This window comes from Ammospiza nelsoni, chromosome 8 (assembly GCF_027579445.1).
Source record: "Ammospiza nelsoni isolate bAmmNel1 chromosome 8, bAmmNel1.pri, whole genome shotgun sequence".
In the NCBI taxonomy this organism is placed as follows: Eukaryota; Metazoa; Chordata; class Aves; order Passeriformes; family Passerellidae; genus Ammospiza; species Ammospiza nelsoni.
Window position 1 is genome coordinate 2,310,465 of NC_080640.1, and position 15,261 is coordinate 2,325,725.

A 15,261-nucleotide genomic window follows, 5' to 3' on the forward strand; every position below is an offset into this window, starting at 1 on the left:
AAATATATTAAATAATAAATAAATAAATAAATCTAAATAAATCCTAATATTTAACCCATCTTAATATTTAATCTAATAAACTTCCTTTATATAATCTACAATTTATCTAAAATAAAAATTAAACTATCCAAAGGATGTTCTTTGGAGAACAATTCCTCCCCAATCTCTGCTCCTTCTGGAACTCTGAGCAAACCACCATAAGATATTTTTTCCCCATGCAAGAATGCATTTGCAACATTAAAGAATAGATGAAAAATTTGCATTTAAAAACTTTCCTTTTGTATTTTTGCTTGAAGCAAACGGATTTAAACAGAAGGGAAATGCTCACATCAGCACGATTTAAAAACAAGGGGTGATTTTATGCAGAAAGGATTGCAGATCTCTGCTGCCCCCCTGGTTCATAACCAATAATCTGATTTTTCTCTTGGTTGCTGTCAGGGCTGAGTCAGGCTCCGTGGGGGCAGAGTTGAGGAGGTGCTGATCAGGAAATATTTTCTCTGACTCAGAGGAAACCAATCTCCTTTCTCCTGCCTCTCTCAAGATGAGGAGTGTCCTGTCAAACTGCAGCTTTAATCCCAGGGTTTATGATGCTTTTACAGGTAGCTGTGAGAGAAAAAAAAAAAAAAAGACAAGGAATATCATAGCCTAGGCAGAGAATGAACCTCAAGGTGACAAGCAAGAGAAAAGCAAATTATGGTTTCATTTCCAGAGCAACTCCCTGAGCCACAGGAGAGTTTCCATGATTTGAGCCATAACCATTTGAGCTGAGTCACCAAAAATTCAATATAATTGAGTCAGGTTGCAAGGAAGGAACTCCAGGTTATTCACAGCTCTGAGTCCCTGCTATTCTCTATTTTTAAAGGGCTGCCTGCTCAATTCATCAACACTGAAGGAGCTGAGGAATAATTCCCTGGAAGTTTTTACCAAGACAAATATCAGCTGTTAAATATTGAATTTTAAAGCCATATTTTATAGGGACAGGTGGCACTGCTGATGGCAGGAGGGCAGGTTCCAGCTCAGTTTATTAGAAAACATCCTTGGATTATAAAGTCTTGGACTATGTCCTGTGGAGAATAGAACTGTTGGATTAATGAACCTGGAGAGGTGGATCAGCCAAACAGAGCTCCCCATATTTCTGTGGTTAAAGTTTAACTGGGTACAGAACAAAAAGTGAGGCAGGTTTCTTATTACTTTATATAGGGTAAGAAATTTCCCTTTATTCCTCAGAGCCTCAATCAAATCCTGACTGATTTCCACTATGTTAATGAAGGACTTAGATGATTTAGGAATAAAACTTAATTTTAAAAAATTATATTTATATATTCCTATAAGTAATGACCTCAGAGATATCATCAAAGTCTCAAGTAGTTTGAAAAATAAAATAAAAATCACAAGACTATAGAAATAAAATCCATGGATCTCAAATCTAATTACTGCTTAAAAGTTTGAGATCAAAAAACTCATAAAACCAGAAAATGCAATTCTGCATTGCATTGCAGAATTAATATTTTCCCAGGTATTTACTCCTCCTGAGAAATTCTTGGCTATTCAAATCCATAAAAAATTCAGGAATCTCTCTGGCATCACAGGACACAGCAGAGAAGCTTCTGGACAAGAACTCCACAGATTGTGCCCTAAAGGTTAATTCAGAAGTCTCTGGATGATCCAGGAGCAGGGCTTCAGTATAAAGTGGGATAATGACATTATAATTAATAGAAATAAAAGCTAATGGAATCTCTGTTACTCTACACTGGCAATAAATTATTAATTTATGTTCCAGGTTTCAGGCCAAGATGATGGGGACTGAGTTTATCTGAAATTCTTGAAATTTGGCTCCAGTCTTTTCATTCAGCAATGAAGGTTCTGTTTGAAATTGTGTTCTCTGGTCACTGTTTAGGTCAGCTGGGATTAAAAAATTAATATATTCCCTTGGTTTCTAGTCCAGAATAGATTTTTTCCAGGATTTCTCACTATACTTATCCACTGCTTCCCTGAAATAAAGCCCTGCTCCAGGTATTTGCTTCCTCCCTGACAAAAAGCAAGAGGCAAGGAGCTATTCTGTGAAAATACATGGAATTTAATTAGGAATTAGAGGTCTTAGAAAACAATCTGTTGACAGTAGATAGAATCTTCTTACCCCACCAAAAGGCAAGACCCCCACCATGTTTTCTGAAATTTAAAGAATTTGAGAGGTTTCCCAAAGGCATGGTTGGGTAGCTGCTTGGGCAGTTTGAATGGAGAAGGAACATTTTACAACTTTATCATAACATATTAGAGAAAGATCAGCTAGAGATGGGCAGATGGCAGGCTGGCTGTCGGGATTTGAAGAGGAAGAAGCAGGGAGTTCAGGAGGAGCTGGGAAGGTGCCAGAGCCGGGCCCTGGATGAGCCCAGGGCTGTGATCTGGGAAGCGACGCCTCGGCCAGGCCCGTAAATCACCCAGGGACAATTCCAGCGGCCTTTGCCAGGCTGCTTTGGTTGTCACCATGGCAACACCTTTTCCCCAGGGCAAAGTTCAATTATTTTACATTTTTATTGCCACTTCTGTTTGCTTAAAGTTTACCAGAGCGACTTTGTGCTGGGACGGCGCCGAGGAGGAATCACCCTCATGGTACACGGGACTCAAGGGAACCAAATCCTCTGAACTGGGGGAAAAATCCGGGCAAAGATGCCGTCCAGGAAGAAAACCTCCATGTTTGCCTCTGCCTTTTGCACGTGTGTGAGCTCCTTCGTGGTGATCTGCGTGGCGCTGGCCACGCCGCAGTGGGTGAGCAGCGAGGTTCGCTTCTCGGGCCTCGGCAGCACCGTCACCATCAGCCTCACCTACGGCCTCTTCAGTGGCACCTGTGAGCAGTTCGTGGATGCAGGACTGCAGGTGTCCAAAACCAACTTCCAAGGTAAGTGCTGGCACGGCTGGAAGTGGATCAGAGCGTCCCAGACTGGTTTGGGTTTGGAGAGAGCTTAAATACCACCCATTCCCACCTCATCCCACACCTTCCACCATCCCAGGTGCTCCAAGCCCCATCCAACCTGGCCTTGGGTACTTCCAGGGATCCAGGGACAGCCACAGCTTCTCTGGGCACCCTGTGCCAGTCCTTAAATCGAATCTAAATCCATATCCCACATTTCAGTTATTTAAACTATTTTAAGATGGATACATCCATCAGCAGCACAAGTAAGATCTTAGCTTGGGTTGGATACAGGGAAGGAATTGGACTGGCCTTGGACACTTCCAAGGATCCAGGGGCAGCCACAGCTGCTCTGGGCACCCTGTGCCAATCCTTACATTTAATTTAAATCCATATCTCATATTTCAAAATTACTTAAACTATTTTAAGATGGATAGGTCTGTCAGCAGCACAAATAAGATCTCAGGTTTGGGTTGGATACAGGGAAGGAATTGGACTGGCCTTGGACACTTCCAGGGATCCAGGAGCAGCCACAACCTTCCTTGGAAACCCATTCCAGGGCATCACCACCCTCACAGGCAGGAATTCCTTCCCAATATCCAAACCCAAGCCCAAGGTCTTCTTAGTCGTACCACTGATGGACTCACATTTGAAGCGAGAACAAGAATTTAAGTGGAGGATTTAAGTGGTATAAAATAAGACCCCCCAAAAAGCACAGAAATTCAACAATAACAGCTTACCACCTGTGGTCTTGGCCTGCACCTTGGAACAAGGGAAAAAAGCACAAAATGGGGATTTGTGTCAAATTGACTTTGATTTTTGGAAGTTCAGTGAGGAACAGAAAAGCAACACTCATCACTTAATTAAGGGATTTACAAACCTAATTCACCTTCCCATTTCATGATGTTAATTTATTGTTTTGACTTTAAACATTTTGCTGCCTGCTACTGAATCAGCACCGTTTTGATAAAGGTTTGAAAGCTGCTGCAGGACAAAGAACAAAACACACAAAACAACACCCAAGGGGAGATAAACCTGAAAGCTGCTGCAAGGATCAAGGGTTTGCACTTATTTTATCTGCCTTGCTGCCTCATCAAGTTCAGAGCAATAATGCTGGTTACACACAGGAAAGGGAGAAAAACCACTCAAAAGAAAGCTACCAAAAATATGAGCAGGTCAAGTAATTTTAAAAATGAGATATGGATTTAAATTAGATATAAGGGCTGGCACAGGGTGCCCAGAGCAGCTGGGGCTGCCCTGGATCCCTGGCAGTGCCCAAGGCCAGGCTGGACACTGGGACAGTGGAAGGTGTCCCTGCCATGGCTGGGGGACAACTGGGTGGGATTTGAGGTCCCTTCCAACACAAACCAATCTGGGATTTTAAGATTCTTCAAGAAATAATTTCATTTTTTGGTAGGCTGTTGTGAGGTGTCCCAGCGCAGCAGATCTAAACCTCCAGCCTAATAAACTAGGCTCTTCCCCAGCCTAATTTATCCCTGAAATTGCAGCAGCAGAAACACCTGAATTCCCACGGTGGCAGAGCTGTGTTGCACAAACCAGTCCCCATGCTGGACTGGATCCCATTTCATTCCTGTTCTCATGAAACCCCGAGCACAGCAGCACTCCCAGCAAGAGGTGGAGCATGGGTTGGCATTGTTACATAACAAGTGCAAAATCCCAAATCGTTCCATCTTATTTTATTACAGCCACGGCAGAATTACAAAAGCGATTTTTAGAAGAATAACTAATAATAAAGAAATAAAATAATTAAATGTGGTTGTAGTTGGCTGAAGCCCCATACCTTGAGCCACGTGGGCAGCTGGTTTTGATGTGGCTCTGTGGGAAAGGTGGAATCCTGCCGTGGGGAGCCGATGGCAGAGGAGGTTCCAGGCTGGCTGCAGTCCAGGCTCTGTGCCTGCCTTTGTCTGAGGCAGCTCCCACAGCCCAGTGCCAGGGCCTGGGTGTTGCCACCAGATCGATTTTAATTAGAATTAATGAAATGAACTCACAACACTCTGGCATCAGTGAAGGGTTTCAGTTTCTGCATGGTCTGCATTGGTGGTGTTGGGTTTTCCCTCACAAGATTTGACGTTTTGTGCTTATCATTTATCAAATGCTGAGAGAACATTTACAAAAAGTGATCTCAACTCTCCCCATCAGTTATTTAGGGATGAACAAAATCAGCGAGCTGCTGGATTTGTGAGTTTCCTTCCCCAGCTGCTGAAGGAAAGTGATTCTTTATCAATAATCTAAATTTGGGGTTTTCCACATCCCCCACTGGTTCTGTCAGGCAGGTATCCAGAATGAGAAGAACTGACTTGAAATTAATTCTTAGGCTCTGGAATAAGCATGATTGTCATGTTTTATATTATTTGCTAAAGAAATCCTTCCCTGGGAGGGTGCTGGGCTGGCACAGGGTGCCCAGAGCAGCTGTGGCTGCCCCTGGATCCCTGGCAGTGCCCAAGGCCAGGCTGGACACTGGGGCTGGAGCACCTGGGACAGTGCAGGGTGTCCCTGCTATGGCAGGGGTCGGAATTAAAGTCCCTTCCCACCCAAACCAATCTGTCCATTCATTCTATTCCATTTATAATTGAAATAGGAAAAATACTTCCTAGAATTCCACATGTCCTCTCTTCAAATTCATTTATATTCCTGTCCTCCTACGGCAGGAGATGCATTTCCTTTGCTGATATCCTTAAATAAATGGGTTTCCAGTGCTATGGAGGAACAAAGTGCTGAGCTTTCTCCATTCCAACATTTCAGACATCAACAAGAGGTGATTTTAAAATCACAGCACGATTGAAAAGCAGCTGTGCCCTGCCTGGGGGCTCTGCTGTGCACCCCACGTGCGTTTCTCAAATGGCATTGTCATGTTTGGGGGTGGGAAAAGAAGGACAATCCCTGAAGGGTAAATCAAAGTCAAGAACTTGGGGGATTATTATCAGCAATGGCCCAAGTTGACTTTTATCAGTGGTTGGTCAAAAGCAGATCATCAACACCCTTTACAAAAAAAAAAAAAAAGACAAAAAAACCCCAAAAAAACAAAACCAAAACACAAACAAACAAAACCCTTATTTCTCTAGAAACCACAATATTCAAAGAAATTTCCAAGCATAAAGATGGAAGACAAAGGAATGCCATTCTGGCAGTGCCCTGTGCATGGAGTGCCCAGCCAGGGTGGCTCTTTCCCAGCCTTAACAGAGCAATAAATCACTGCAGCCACTCCTCAGGCTCTGGGGATGGCAGAATGCAGAAGTTATTTAATAACCAGACTCCCCAGAGCCTTCCTGAGCTGTTTCAGTGCTTTGTCTTACAGAGGAACCAGCTGGGAGTAAAATGTCACTCAGAGGAGGTTTGGGCACGGCTTTGGCTGGTCCAAGTCAAACAGGGAGAGGCTGAGCCAGGCTCAGGCAGAACCACGCCCAGGGAGTGCCAGGATTTATCCAACTGTGGGCAGCCAGCAAGGCCAGCAACACCCAAGGAAGGCTTTCCAAATTTACCTCAACACACAGGAACCTGTAAGATCTCAGCACCTCAAGATGGAGGTGCAGAGAAGCCAAAACCACCCTTGAAGAACTCGAGAGTCCTAAAATGTTGCCAGAAGTGTCTAGTAGCTAAACTTTGATCCGACACAAGAGACTACGCCTGTATGAAGACTGAAAAAGTTTCACTGAGTGAATAGTGAAGAGATAAGTTAGTTAAAGTGTAAAACACAGAGTTTAAAATTTTAGTACAAGAAAGTCTAAAAAAGTAAGATAGAAAAATTAGAACGTGTCCTGTTCTTCTTCTTCTTCTTCTTAACCTCCATCTTCTGTAGTAGTGGTAGCACTTTAAGATTAGTTATTACTAAAAGTGCACCAGTTAATAAGAGTAAAAAGTATTAGAGAAAAATAATAAATATTGTACACGTAACTTAGAGTATAAAGATAAGTGACCGCCCCGGGGGCTTGCAGTGTGCCCATGGCTGACTTGCTGTACAGACCTCTGTCGAGCTGAAAGAAAATCTTTTAAATAAACAATTAATAAACACCAAGACCGAAACAAAATCATAAGTCTCTCCTCGTCCTTTGAAGCACCGAGCTCTTCAAAGCCATCCCTCGGCCTTTCCAGGCCACCTAAACAACACAGAAAACCTTACAGAACCTTTTCCCTTTGTAACTTAAATATACTCTAAAATAAATGACAAAACCTAAATATCCTCTCAAATACACGAGAAAAGCTTGGAAGTGGCTGGGATTCATTGGTGTTCTCATCAGTTTCCAGGGATCTCCTGCAAAGTGGGGAAGCTCTGTTGAACTCTCTCCTCGGGAGTTTGTGTTTGTTTGGGCTTTTCTCAGTGATTAATCCCTGATGTGTCATGGGTGATGGCAGAGCTGGAAAAGCTGCTGGGAAGGCTGACTAAGCTCAGTGAAAGTCTGGAAAAATCCTACCCAAACATGTAAGAATAAAGGATGAAAACTAGAAGAAGATACAGGAAATTAAGGAGAAATCTGAGCAGACCCTGTTTTCATTCCAGAAATGTTGTTTCACACATATCCAGAGGTTATCCAGCTGCAGGTTACCACTCAAAATATTTGAGTTTGATCCCACTCAAATAGATCAGCTGCAGGAGATTCCTTCTGTTTGCACAGACTGCTTTATTTAGGGATTTCAAAAAGAATCAGCTGCCATGAAAAGAGCATTTTCTTTCAAGCCTCAGCCTTGTGCTGTTGCAAACACGGCTACAACAGCTGGAGGCTGCCAAAATGCCACCCCTTACACTGCAGCTCAGTGTCAGACACAAACAAGATCAATTAGGGGTGCAGGAGGTGTAGCCAGGCAGTTCTGGAGAAGTTCTGAGAGATAAAATTAAGTGAGGCTGCCAGAGGGAAATTACACAAGCCTGGCTGGTTTGGCTCCAGACTTATTTCTTCTGCAAGAAATAGATCACAGGTGATGGCCAGGCTGCTTCAGCCTGAGTGCAGGGTACATACAACCTGCTCACTTCCATTCCACTGAGTGATATCCCCTGCTTCCCTTTCTTCCAGGAAAATTGCTTAAATTTACAGCTGATTTCCATAACACAGCCTCACCTGCCGGTGCCTCCAGCAGAAATTAACTTGTACTGCAGTATTAGATAAAATGTGAGAGGAATCTCCTTTTCATTCCTTGCCAACAGCTCTTTTTGTTATGTTTATTCCTCTTTGTGGGGTTTTTACTATTTTTTTTCTGCTGTGATTCCTCCCAGTTATGCAGTACCTGAATATTTTGCAATAAAGGCTCTGTTCAAGAACAGCACAGAAAGGGAGTTTTCCTACTGAAGTCTGTCTCTCACAACATCTATTTGAACAGAGCTCCAAAACATTGTCACTGTATTTTTTACAATATAAAGCACATTATAGCTGCCTTTTCAATCTTTCAATTTTGAGGAGGGAAATAATTCACCTCAAAAAACAACACTTTGAGGGTATTGGATTTGGGTTGAGTGTCTTGTTACGAGCAGTTTATTGAGGAACTGGAGGGATTTAGGCAAAAATTGGTGACAGCTCTGAAGGGTTTGATCACAAGAGCCATGGACCTGCAGCAGGGAATGATCTGGGAACAAGCTGGGGAATAGGAGAGGGAGCAGGATCTGGGATCAGGGCTCAGCCCTGTGGGAACCAAGCCCTCCATGAACCCTGTCCTGTCCTGTCCTGGTGGAAAACAGCAGGAGCTGCTCCTTTGTTGGAAAAGAAAGGAGGCAGTCCTGCCTGCACCAAGATTTTCCTGCAAGGCACGGAGACAGATCCAGTCAGGAGATGAGCTCAACCATCCTCATCTGCCCATGGATGACCACACTCAGATTTATTTGTCCTGCAAATGCACCTGACCCATCCAGGCAGCAGCTTCAGTGGGCTTTGGGAAGGTTTTCCCTGCCACATTTATTGCATTTATAGCAGCATGACTGCTGCTGTTTTAAAAGGAAATCCAACTGGAGCAGAGTTTTAAATTGGAGCAGAGTTTTAAATAGGCATTTGTGGAGGTGACCAGACACTGGCAGAGGAACACCCAGATTTCTGATCCAGTTCAGGCAGAAAATTCCTGTCTGGCCTCCTCCAGAGGAAATTTTTACAGAAGTATTAAGGAACAGAAGTTTACTGCCCAGCTAACTGCAGGATTAGCAGGCAAGAATTTAGTTCAGCCCAGGTACCTTCACCCCATGTGGGATTTGGGTTCATTGCTGTGTCCAAACCTCCTGCACTTTCTCCATCCCAATCCCTTGAGATCACCCAAACCTCTGCTCTTCAGCTTTTAATTACAGCCCTGGCAGGAAGTCACAAGGTTTTCCAAACCCACCAGACTGGGCAGGGCAGGTTATCAGAGAACCATGGGATATTAATGTTGGAAAATTGTCCAGGATAACTGAATCCAACCTTCAACCACGTCCCCGAGTGCCACAGCCATGCACCTTCAGCACATTTCCAGGGATGGTGACTCCCTGTTCCAGTGCTTCCCCACCCTTTTTCTGGGAGCAAACTTTCCCAAATCTCCAATCTAACCCCCACTGGCACAAGCTGGGGCTCTCTCCTTGATGCCTTTTTTGGGCTCACTTTAGAACAGAGGCCAGACAGGATTAAGGGAATAAAAGTGGGAATATTTAATATTTAATGAAGGCCTTTCAGGTACATTTCAGGACAAAGCATCCCCAAGGGTCTACACACAAAATGGACCAATGTCATGAATTTTTAATACTTTTATAAGTTTGGTCCATTTACATATCAGGGGTTAATCCTCCAATTACAGCTTCAGGTAATGTAGTCATTTACTCCAGTTTACTCCTCTCCAACTCACTTTTATTTCTATTTTTTGGGACCTGAGGCTGTAGGTGATGCCTGGAGAGGCTGCCTAGAACAGAGGCTGGGCAGAGTTAAGGAATAAAGCAAGGATTTATTCAAAGGCCTCACAGGACACACCTTGGGCAGTGCCAGAGTCCAGCCATGGCTCCATCCAAGATGGACAATGAGTCAGAAGTTTTCACACTTTTATCTGTTCTGCTCCATTTCCATATTGGGGTTAATTGTCCAATTACAGCTCCAGGTGATGCAGTCCCACTCTCCAGGCTGCTCTCCTCCATTCCCTGTTTTTTTTTTACACTTTTTGGGGCTGAAGCTGCAGTGGTGTCCTGAGTTCTGGGGCTGGAAAAGGATTGTTGTGTGAGCCTGGGCTGTGAGGAGAACTTACTTACTTTATATGTGTTATAAAAATTCATATATACAAGACTATATAGTATGTGTGTGTATATACACACACATATATATGATACATATATACACATATATATAATATATATTATATATTATATATATTATATATAATACATTTTCTATATTTTATATATATTTAATATATAATATATATTATATATTAAATATTATATATTATATATACACATATATATTATATATATTATACATATATACTATACATACATATACTATGTATATATAATATACTATATATGCTATATACTATGTAAAGTATCTATATATACACTATACATATATATACACCATATATTTCATATATACTATATATATTATATTTTATATATTTATATATAAAATATCATATATATACTGTATAGTGTATATATACTATATACACTATATATACTATATATAGTATATATAGGCTTACTACTGTAGTATATAGAAAATGGTAATATAGTCATTCTACTATATATAGACTATATATAGTGTATAATATAACAAGTTCAGAGCTATACACTAATGCAGTACAGAATCTGGAAAATATCAAAGCTAAAATTTAAGGCATCATTTGGTGCCCTTGAGTTTCAGGCTTAGAGGAATTGGTTTTTCTGGCCAAGACATTTAACTACACTTTATTTGGAGTTTAGTTATACCCTAAGCACTAGAGGATTTGAAGAACAGCAAAGCTGGAACCCCAAGGCATCACCCTCTCCTCTGTCCCTGCCCCTCTGTGTTGCAGTCTCAGAGGCCCTGGGCAGCAGCAGCAGCAGCAGCAGGAGCCTGGTCGTGGCCACCATCGTGATGCTGGTGCTGGCCCTGCTCAGCTCCCTGCTCAGCGCTGGCTTCACCTGCACCAACGCTGTCAGCAACCCCTACCAGACATTCCTGGGACCCATCGGAGTCTACACCTGGAATTCCCTCTGTGGTGAGTGCCATTCTCATCCTTATATACATTATATATATATATATATATATTTATTCCTTATCTATATCTATCTATCTCTATCTCTATATCTATCTCTATCTCCATCTCTATCTCTATCTCTATCTCTATCTCTATCTCTATCTCTATCTCTATCTCTATCTCTATCTATCATCTATCTATCTATCTATCTATCTATCTATTTATCTATCTATCTATCTACATATTCCTTATATATATATTCCCTATATATATATATATAATATAATATATAATATAATATATATTATATTATATATATTATATAATATTAAAATATATAATATATTTTATAATTATACACTATATATAATTATTGTATAGTATGCAGTATATAGTATTATATATTATATATTATATATTATATATTATATATTATATATTATATATTATATATTATATATTATATATTATGTATTATATATTATACATTATATATTATATATTATATATCATATATTATATATATGATATTATATATTATATTGTATCTACTTTCTATTACATTATATATTATATATTACATATTACAATATTACATATTATACTTCATATAGATAACATATAGTATATATATAAAAATATTTATAATATAACATATATATAAAACACACACACATATATATTAGATATAACATATATAGATCTTTATATAAAACCCACCCACATATACATATACATACATATATATACATATATATACATATATATACATATATACACACACACACACACATATATATATATATATATATATATATATATATACACACACACACATATATACTCATATTCCAACATTAAGGAACATAGATCTGCACGAAGAAACACCTGGAAACACATTCTGCTTTCTGGATTTGGTTCTTAACTGTTCCTCCTGGCACACCTGAAAACCACCTTTTAAATATGATTAAAATACACTATATTGCAATCAAATAATATTTATATGATAGTATTTATAGGGAGGCAGCAGTTTGGAGGAGTGAGCTGTGACAAAGATTATTTGCCTCTTTAAAATATAAAAATTCAGAGGTGAAAATAAGTTTAAACTTATTTAAACACAAAAAAAAGGGTGGAGATGCTGAGTCATTAGAGCTGTGAAGCTGCCTCAGAGGCTGGAGGTGGGAACCTCATTCCTGCTGGGATTGAGCCTGGTTGCTCCCAGCCCCCCTGTGCTGCTCTGGCCACCACTCAGCTCTCACACTCAATTCCTCTCCAGAGGATTAGGTGCTCCTCTAATGATGGGTTTGCACTTGAATCATTTCCTTTTAATACATCTGATTACAGAGTACCTCAGCATGGGTATTTTGGCCTTCAAAAGCTCTTGAAGTCCAGGGAAAATGTCCCCAGCATCATCCCCCTGTCCTGGGGACAAAACCAGACCTTGGTGGCAAGGGAACAGTGCAGATAATCTTAATTATTACAAGTGGAGGTGTGAAAATCACCCATTTTTTAACACAGATGCTGAAACAGCTGTGAAACACAGTCGTAAAAGTGAACAAAGCTCAATTAGACAATTATTCACCTCTGAGACAAGCAGATCACTGTCTCATCTCATGGGAAGGCTTTTCCTGACCCAGCCCCTGAACCTGCAGGCTCTGTCTGAAATGAAAGGACCACGGGCTGGCCAAAATGAAATTTTGGGGAGAAAACAAATTCTGGTGTTGGCTGAGAGCTGTGGTTACTTTTAACAGCCCTGCAAGTGCTGTGACCTGGAAGGTTGTTTTGCTGTGGGTGCATTTTTATGGGAAATCACACATCGTTTAATGTGGGAGGTCATCTTGGAGTGCCTAATTCTCCTAGCAGTGCTCTCCTGAATAAAAAATGAAGCTGTTTCAGCACGAGCTGGGCTAGGATGAGGTGTCTGGAGAGGAGGAATGGAGCTGTTCCACCAAAGTTCAGAGATTACAGCTCTGTTAGCACGAGGAAAGCAGAGATGCAGCAGCAATATTTAGATAAATGTCAAAGCAGCTGAACTTTTACATTTGGGAGGCTGCAAGAAATAAACCCAGATCTAATAAGACATCACATTTTGGCTTCTCCCAGGCTCATCCAATAATTCAAGTTGTAAAGAACAGGAGGTCTCCAAGTCTAAGCTCTTGGGCCAACCCTGAGCACAGACCAGGATGTTCAGGGCTTTATCCAGCTGTGACATTTATCCAGCTGTGACATTTATCCAGCTGTGATATCTATCCAGCTATGATATCTATCCAGCTGTTTTGATTTTATCCAACTGTGAGACTGCCCATCCATGAATTTGGGCTCATATCAAACAGACATTTACAAATCACCAAGGGGGTGAATACACAATAATCATCAGCACTAAATGAAATGAAAAAAAAAAACCTTGAATTAAATGGCCTTTTCTAAGAATAATCAGTGAGAATCTAATAATTTTAGATTATATCACTGCCTATATCAAAACACCTCTCAGATACTACTGAGTGAGGCAAAAATTCTTTAAATGCCCCCATGGAGTTGTTAATATTAGATAAATTGATTTAAATCCCTGGACTAGGGCAAGGATTAAAGCAGATTATATATGATATGATATGATATGATATATTATTAGATATATGATTAATGTAATATAATATAATATAATGTGATATAATATAATATAATATAATATAATATAATATAATATAATATAATATAACATAACATAATATAAATGTCACTACACAAATAGCACTCCAGTTCCTCCTCTAAAATTTGCATTTCTGCTTTCCAGGAGTCCTCACCCTCATAGCCATGATCCTTTTCCCTGTGAACGTGGAAGGGAACAGCCTGTCTGGAGAGCTGGCCCACAGCTGTTCCAGCTCCCTGCAGGACCACCTTGGATCCAAACACAACTATGGATATTCCTACTGGATCATGCTGCTCATCCTTTTCCTGAACATTGCTTCTCTCATCATCATCTATTTCTACGACCACGCCAGATATTCCAAGAAGAAGGAGCAGGAAAGGCCCATAGAGAATGCACCAAAGGATGTTATTCTGTTTTAAGGACACCTTGGAAAAGGGGGTGTGAAGGACTTTAATGTGGACTGCAAATTTCCATTTGCTCTGAATTGTGTGCAAACTTCAATTCCCAGATTGTTTTGAGGACACAAAAGCCTGGTTTGGTTTTGTGCCTTTGAGCAGGAAGATCAAAGCCGTTGTTGTGCAAAGCCTGCAGACACCAGGATCCCTTGGGATGGGGAGAAATGGTCACTGAGGTGCTGCTGCTCCCTTTTCTCCTTGCTCTGCCCAGGGATCTCCTGCAGGTCTGGAGCCTCCTGGGCCTTGTGGCCAAAACCCACAGAGCACAGAGGTGGAGTCCCATCCCTGGGGGATTTAAAGCCCTGTGGAGGTGGCACTTGGGGACACTGCTGGCCCTGGCAGTGCTGGGGAATGGCTGGACTCCGTGGATTTTCCAGCCTAAATTACTCAACAGTTCCACGAGAGCAGAGAAGCCCAGTATCTGCAGGTTATTAACACACAGAAACACCAGGGAAATCCTGCTTGTGCCCTGCCCAGAGCCAAGGGCAAGGCCACACCTCGGGCAGGGGAGCCCTGCCCCTCTCCACATGTCCCCAGGTGATGATTGCAGGGGTGATTTCTGGCCAGGGCCATCCCCTTGCCCAGTCTGAGGACTGTTCCATGTGCTCACAAAGACACGGGGCTGCAGGACTGCCCACGAGTGGGGCAATCACAGCTCCATTCTCTTCTCACTCCTCCCAGGGAGTGGGCACTGGGACCTTGGGACAGATCCAAAGTGCAAAACCCTGCTCAGAGCACGTGTTCAGCACTTCTGCCCCTTTGTCCCTCACCTCTGCAGCCAGGAGAGACTTTTTTTTATTCCTTTAAAAAGAAAAAAAAGCCTTTTTTTCCTTTCCAGTGTGGTTTTCAGTCACACTCCACATCTGTCCTGTGATACAAGAGGTGCTCGTGGAGATAAAGCAGCACTTTGAAGAGGGGCTGAGGATATACAAGAGGTGAATCCTCACTATTTATGTCACAAAAATAAAGTTTGGAGATGAAAGCAACCAGCACTTTGTGCAGCTGAGCTCTTTCAAAGCAACCAAAGCAGAGGGATTTCCCATCTTCCGTCTGAGGGCAGAGTGGGGGATAAAATAAAAATAAAAGAGGATTTCTAAGACTTGAGGGGTGGCACATGT

At 41.5% G+C, this 15,261-nt stretch overlaps 1 protein-coding gene across 1 annotated transcript; it reads left to right on the forward strand.

The window, feature by feature from the left end:
• Positions 1–2,667: 2,667 nt before the first annotated feature.
• On the forward strand, positions 2,668–14,381 carry CLRN3 (clarin 3). Its single transcript, XM_059477512.1, has 3 exons — positions 2,668–2,896; positions 10,877–11,062; positions 13,833–14,381. The coding sequence occupies exons 1-3, from the start codon at positions 2,668–2,670 to the stop codon at positions 14,105–14,107; spliced, it is 690 nt and encodes a 229-aa protein (XP_059333495.1). The 3' UTR covers positions 14,108–14,381.
• Positions 14,382–15,261: the final 880 nt, after the last annotated feature.

Bases quoted from the DNA above. Each gene is read 5' to 3' on its own strand.
- CLRN3 (XM_059477512.1), top strand. From the start codon at position 2,668: ATGCCGTCCAGGAAGAAAACCTCCATGTTTGCCTCTGCCTTTTGCACG. The intron at 2,897-10,876 runs GTAAGTGCTGGC...TCTGTGTTGCAG, and splicing joins GTCCAAAACCAACTTCCAAG to TCTCAGAGGCCCTGGGCAGC. The intron at 11,063-13,832 runs GTGAGTGCCATT...TCTGCTTTCCAG, and splicing joins CACCTGGAATTCCCTCTGTG to GAGTCCTCACCCTCATAGCC.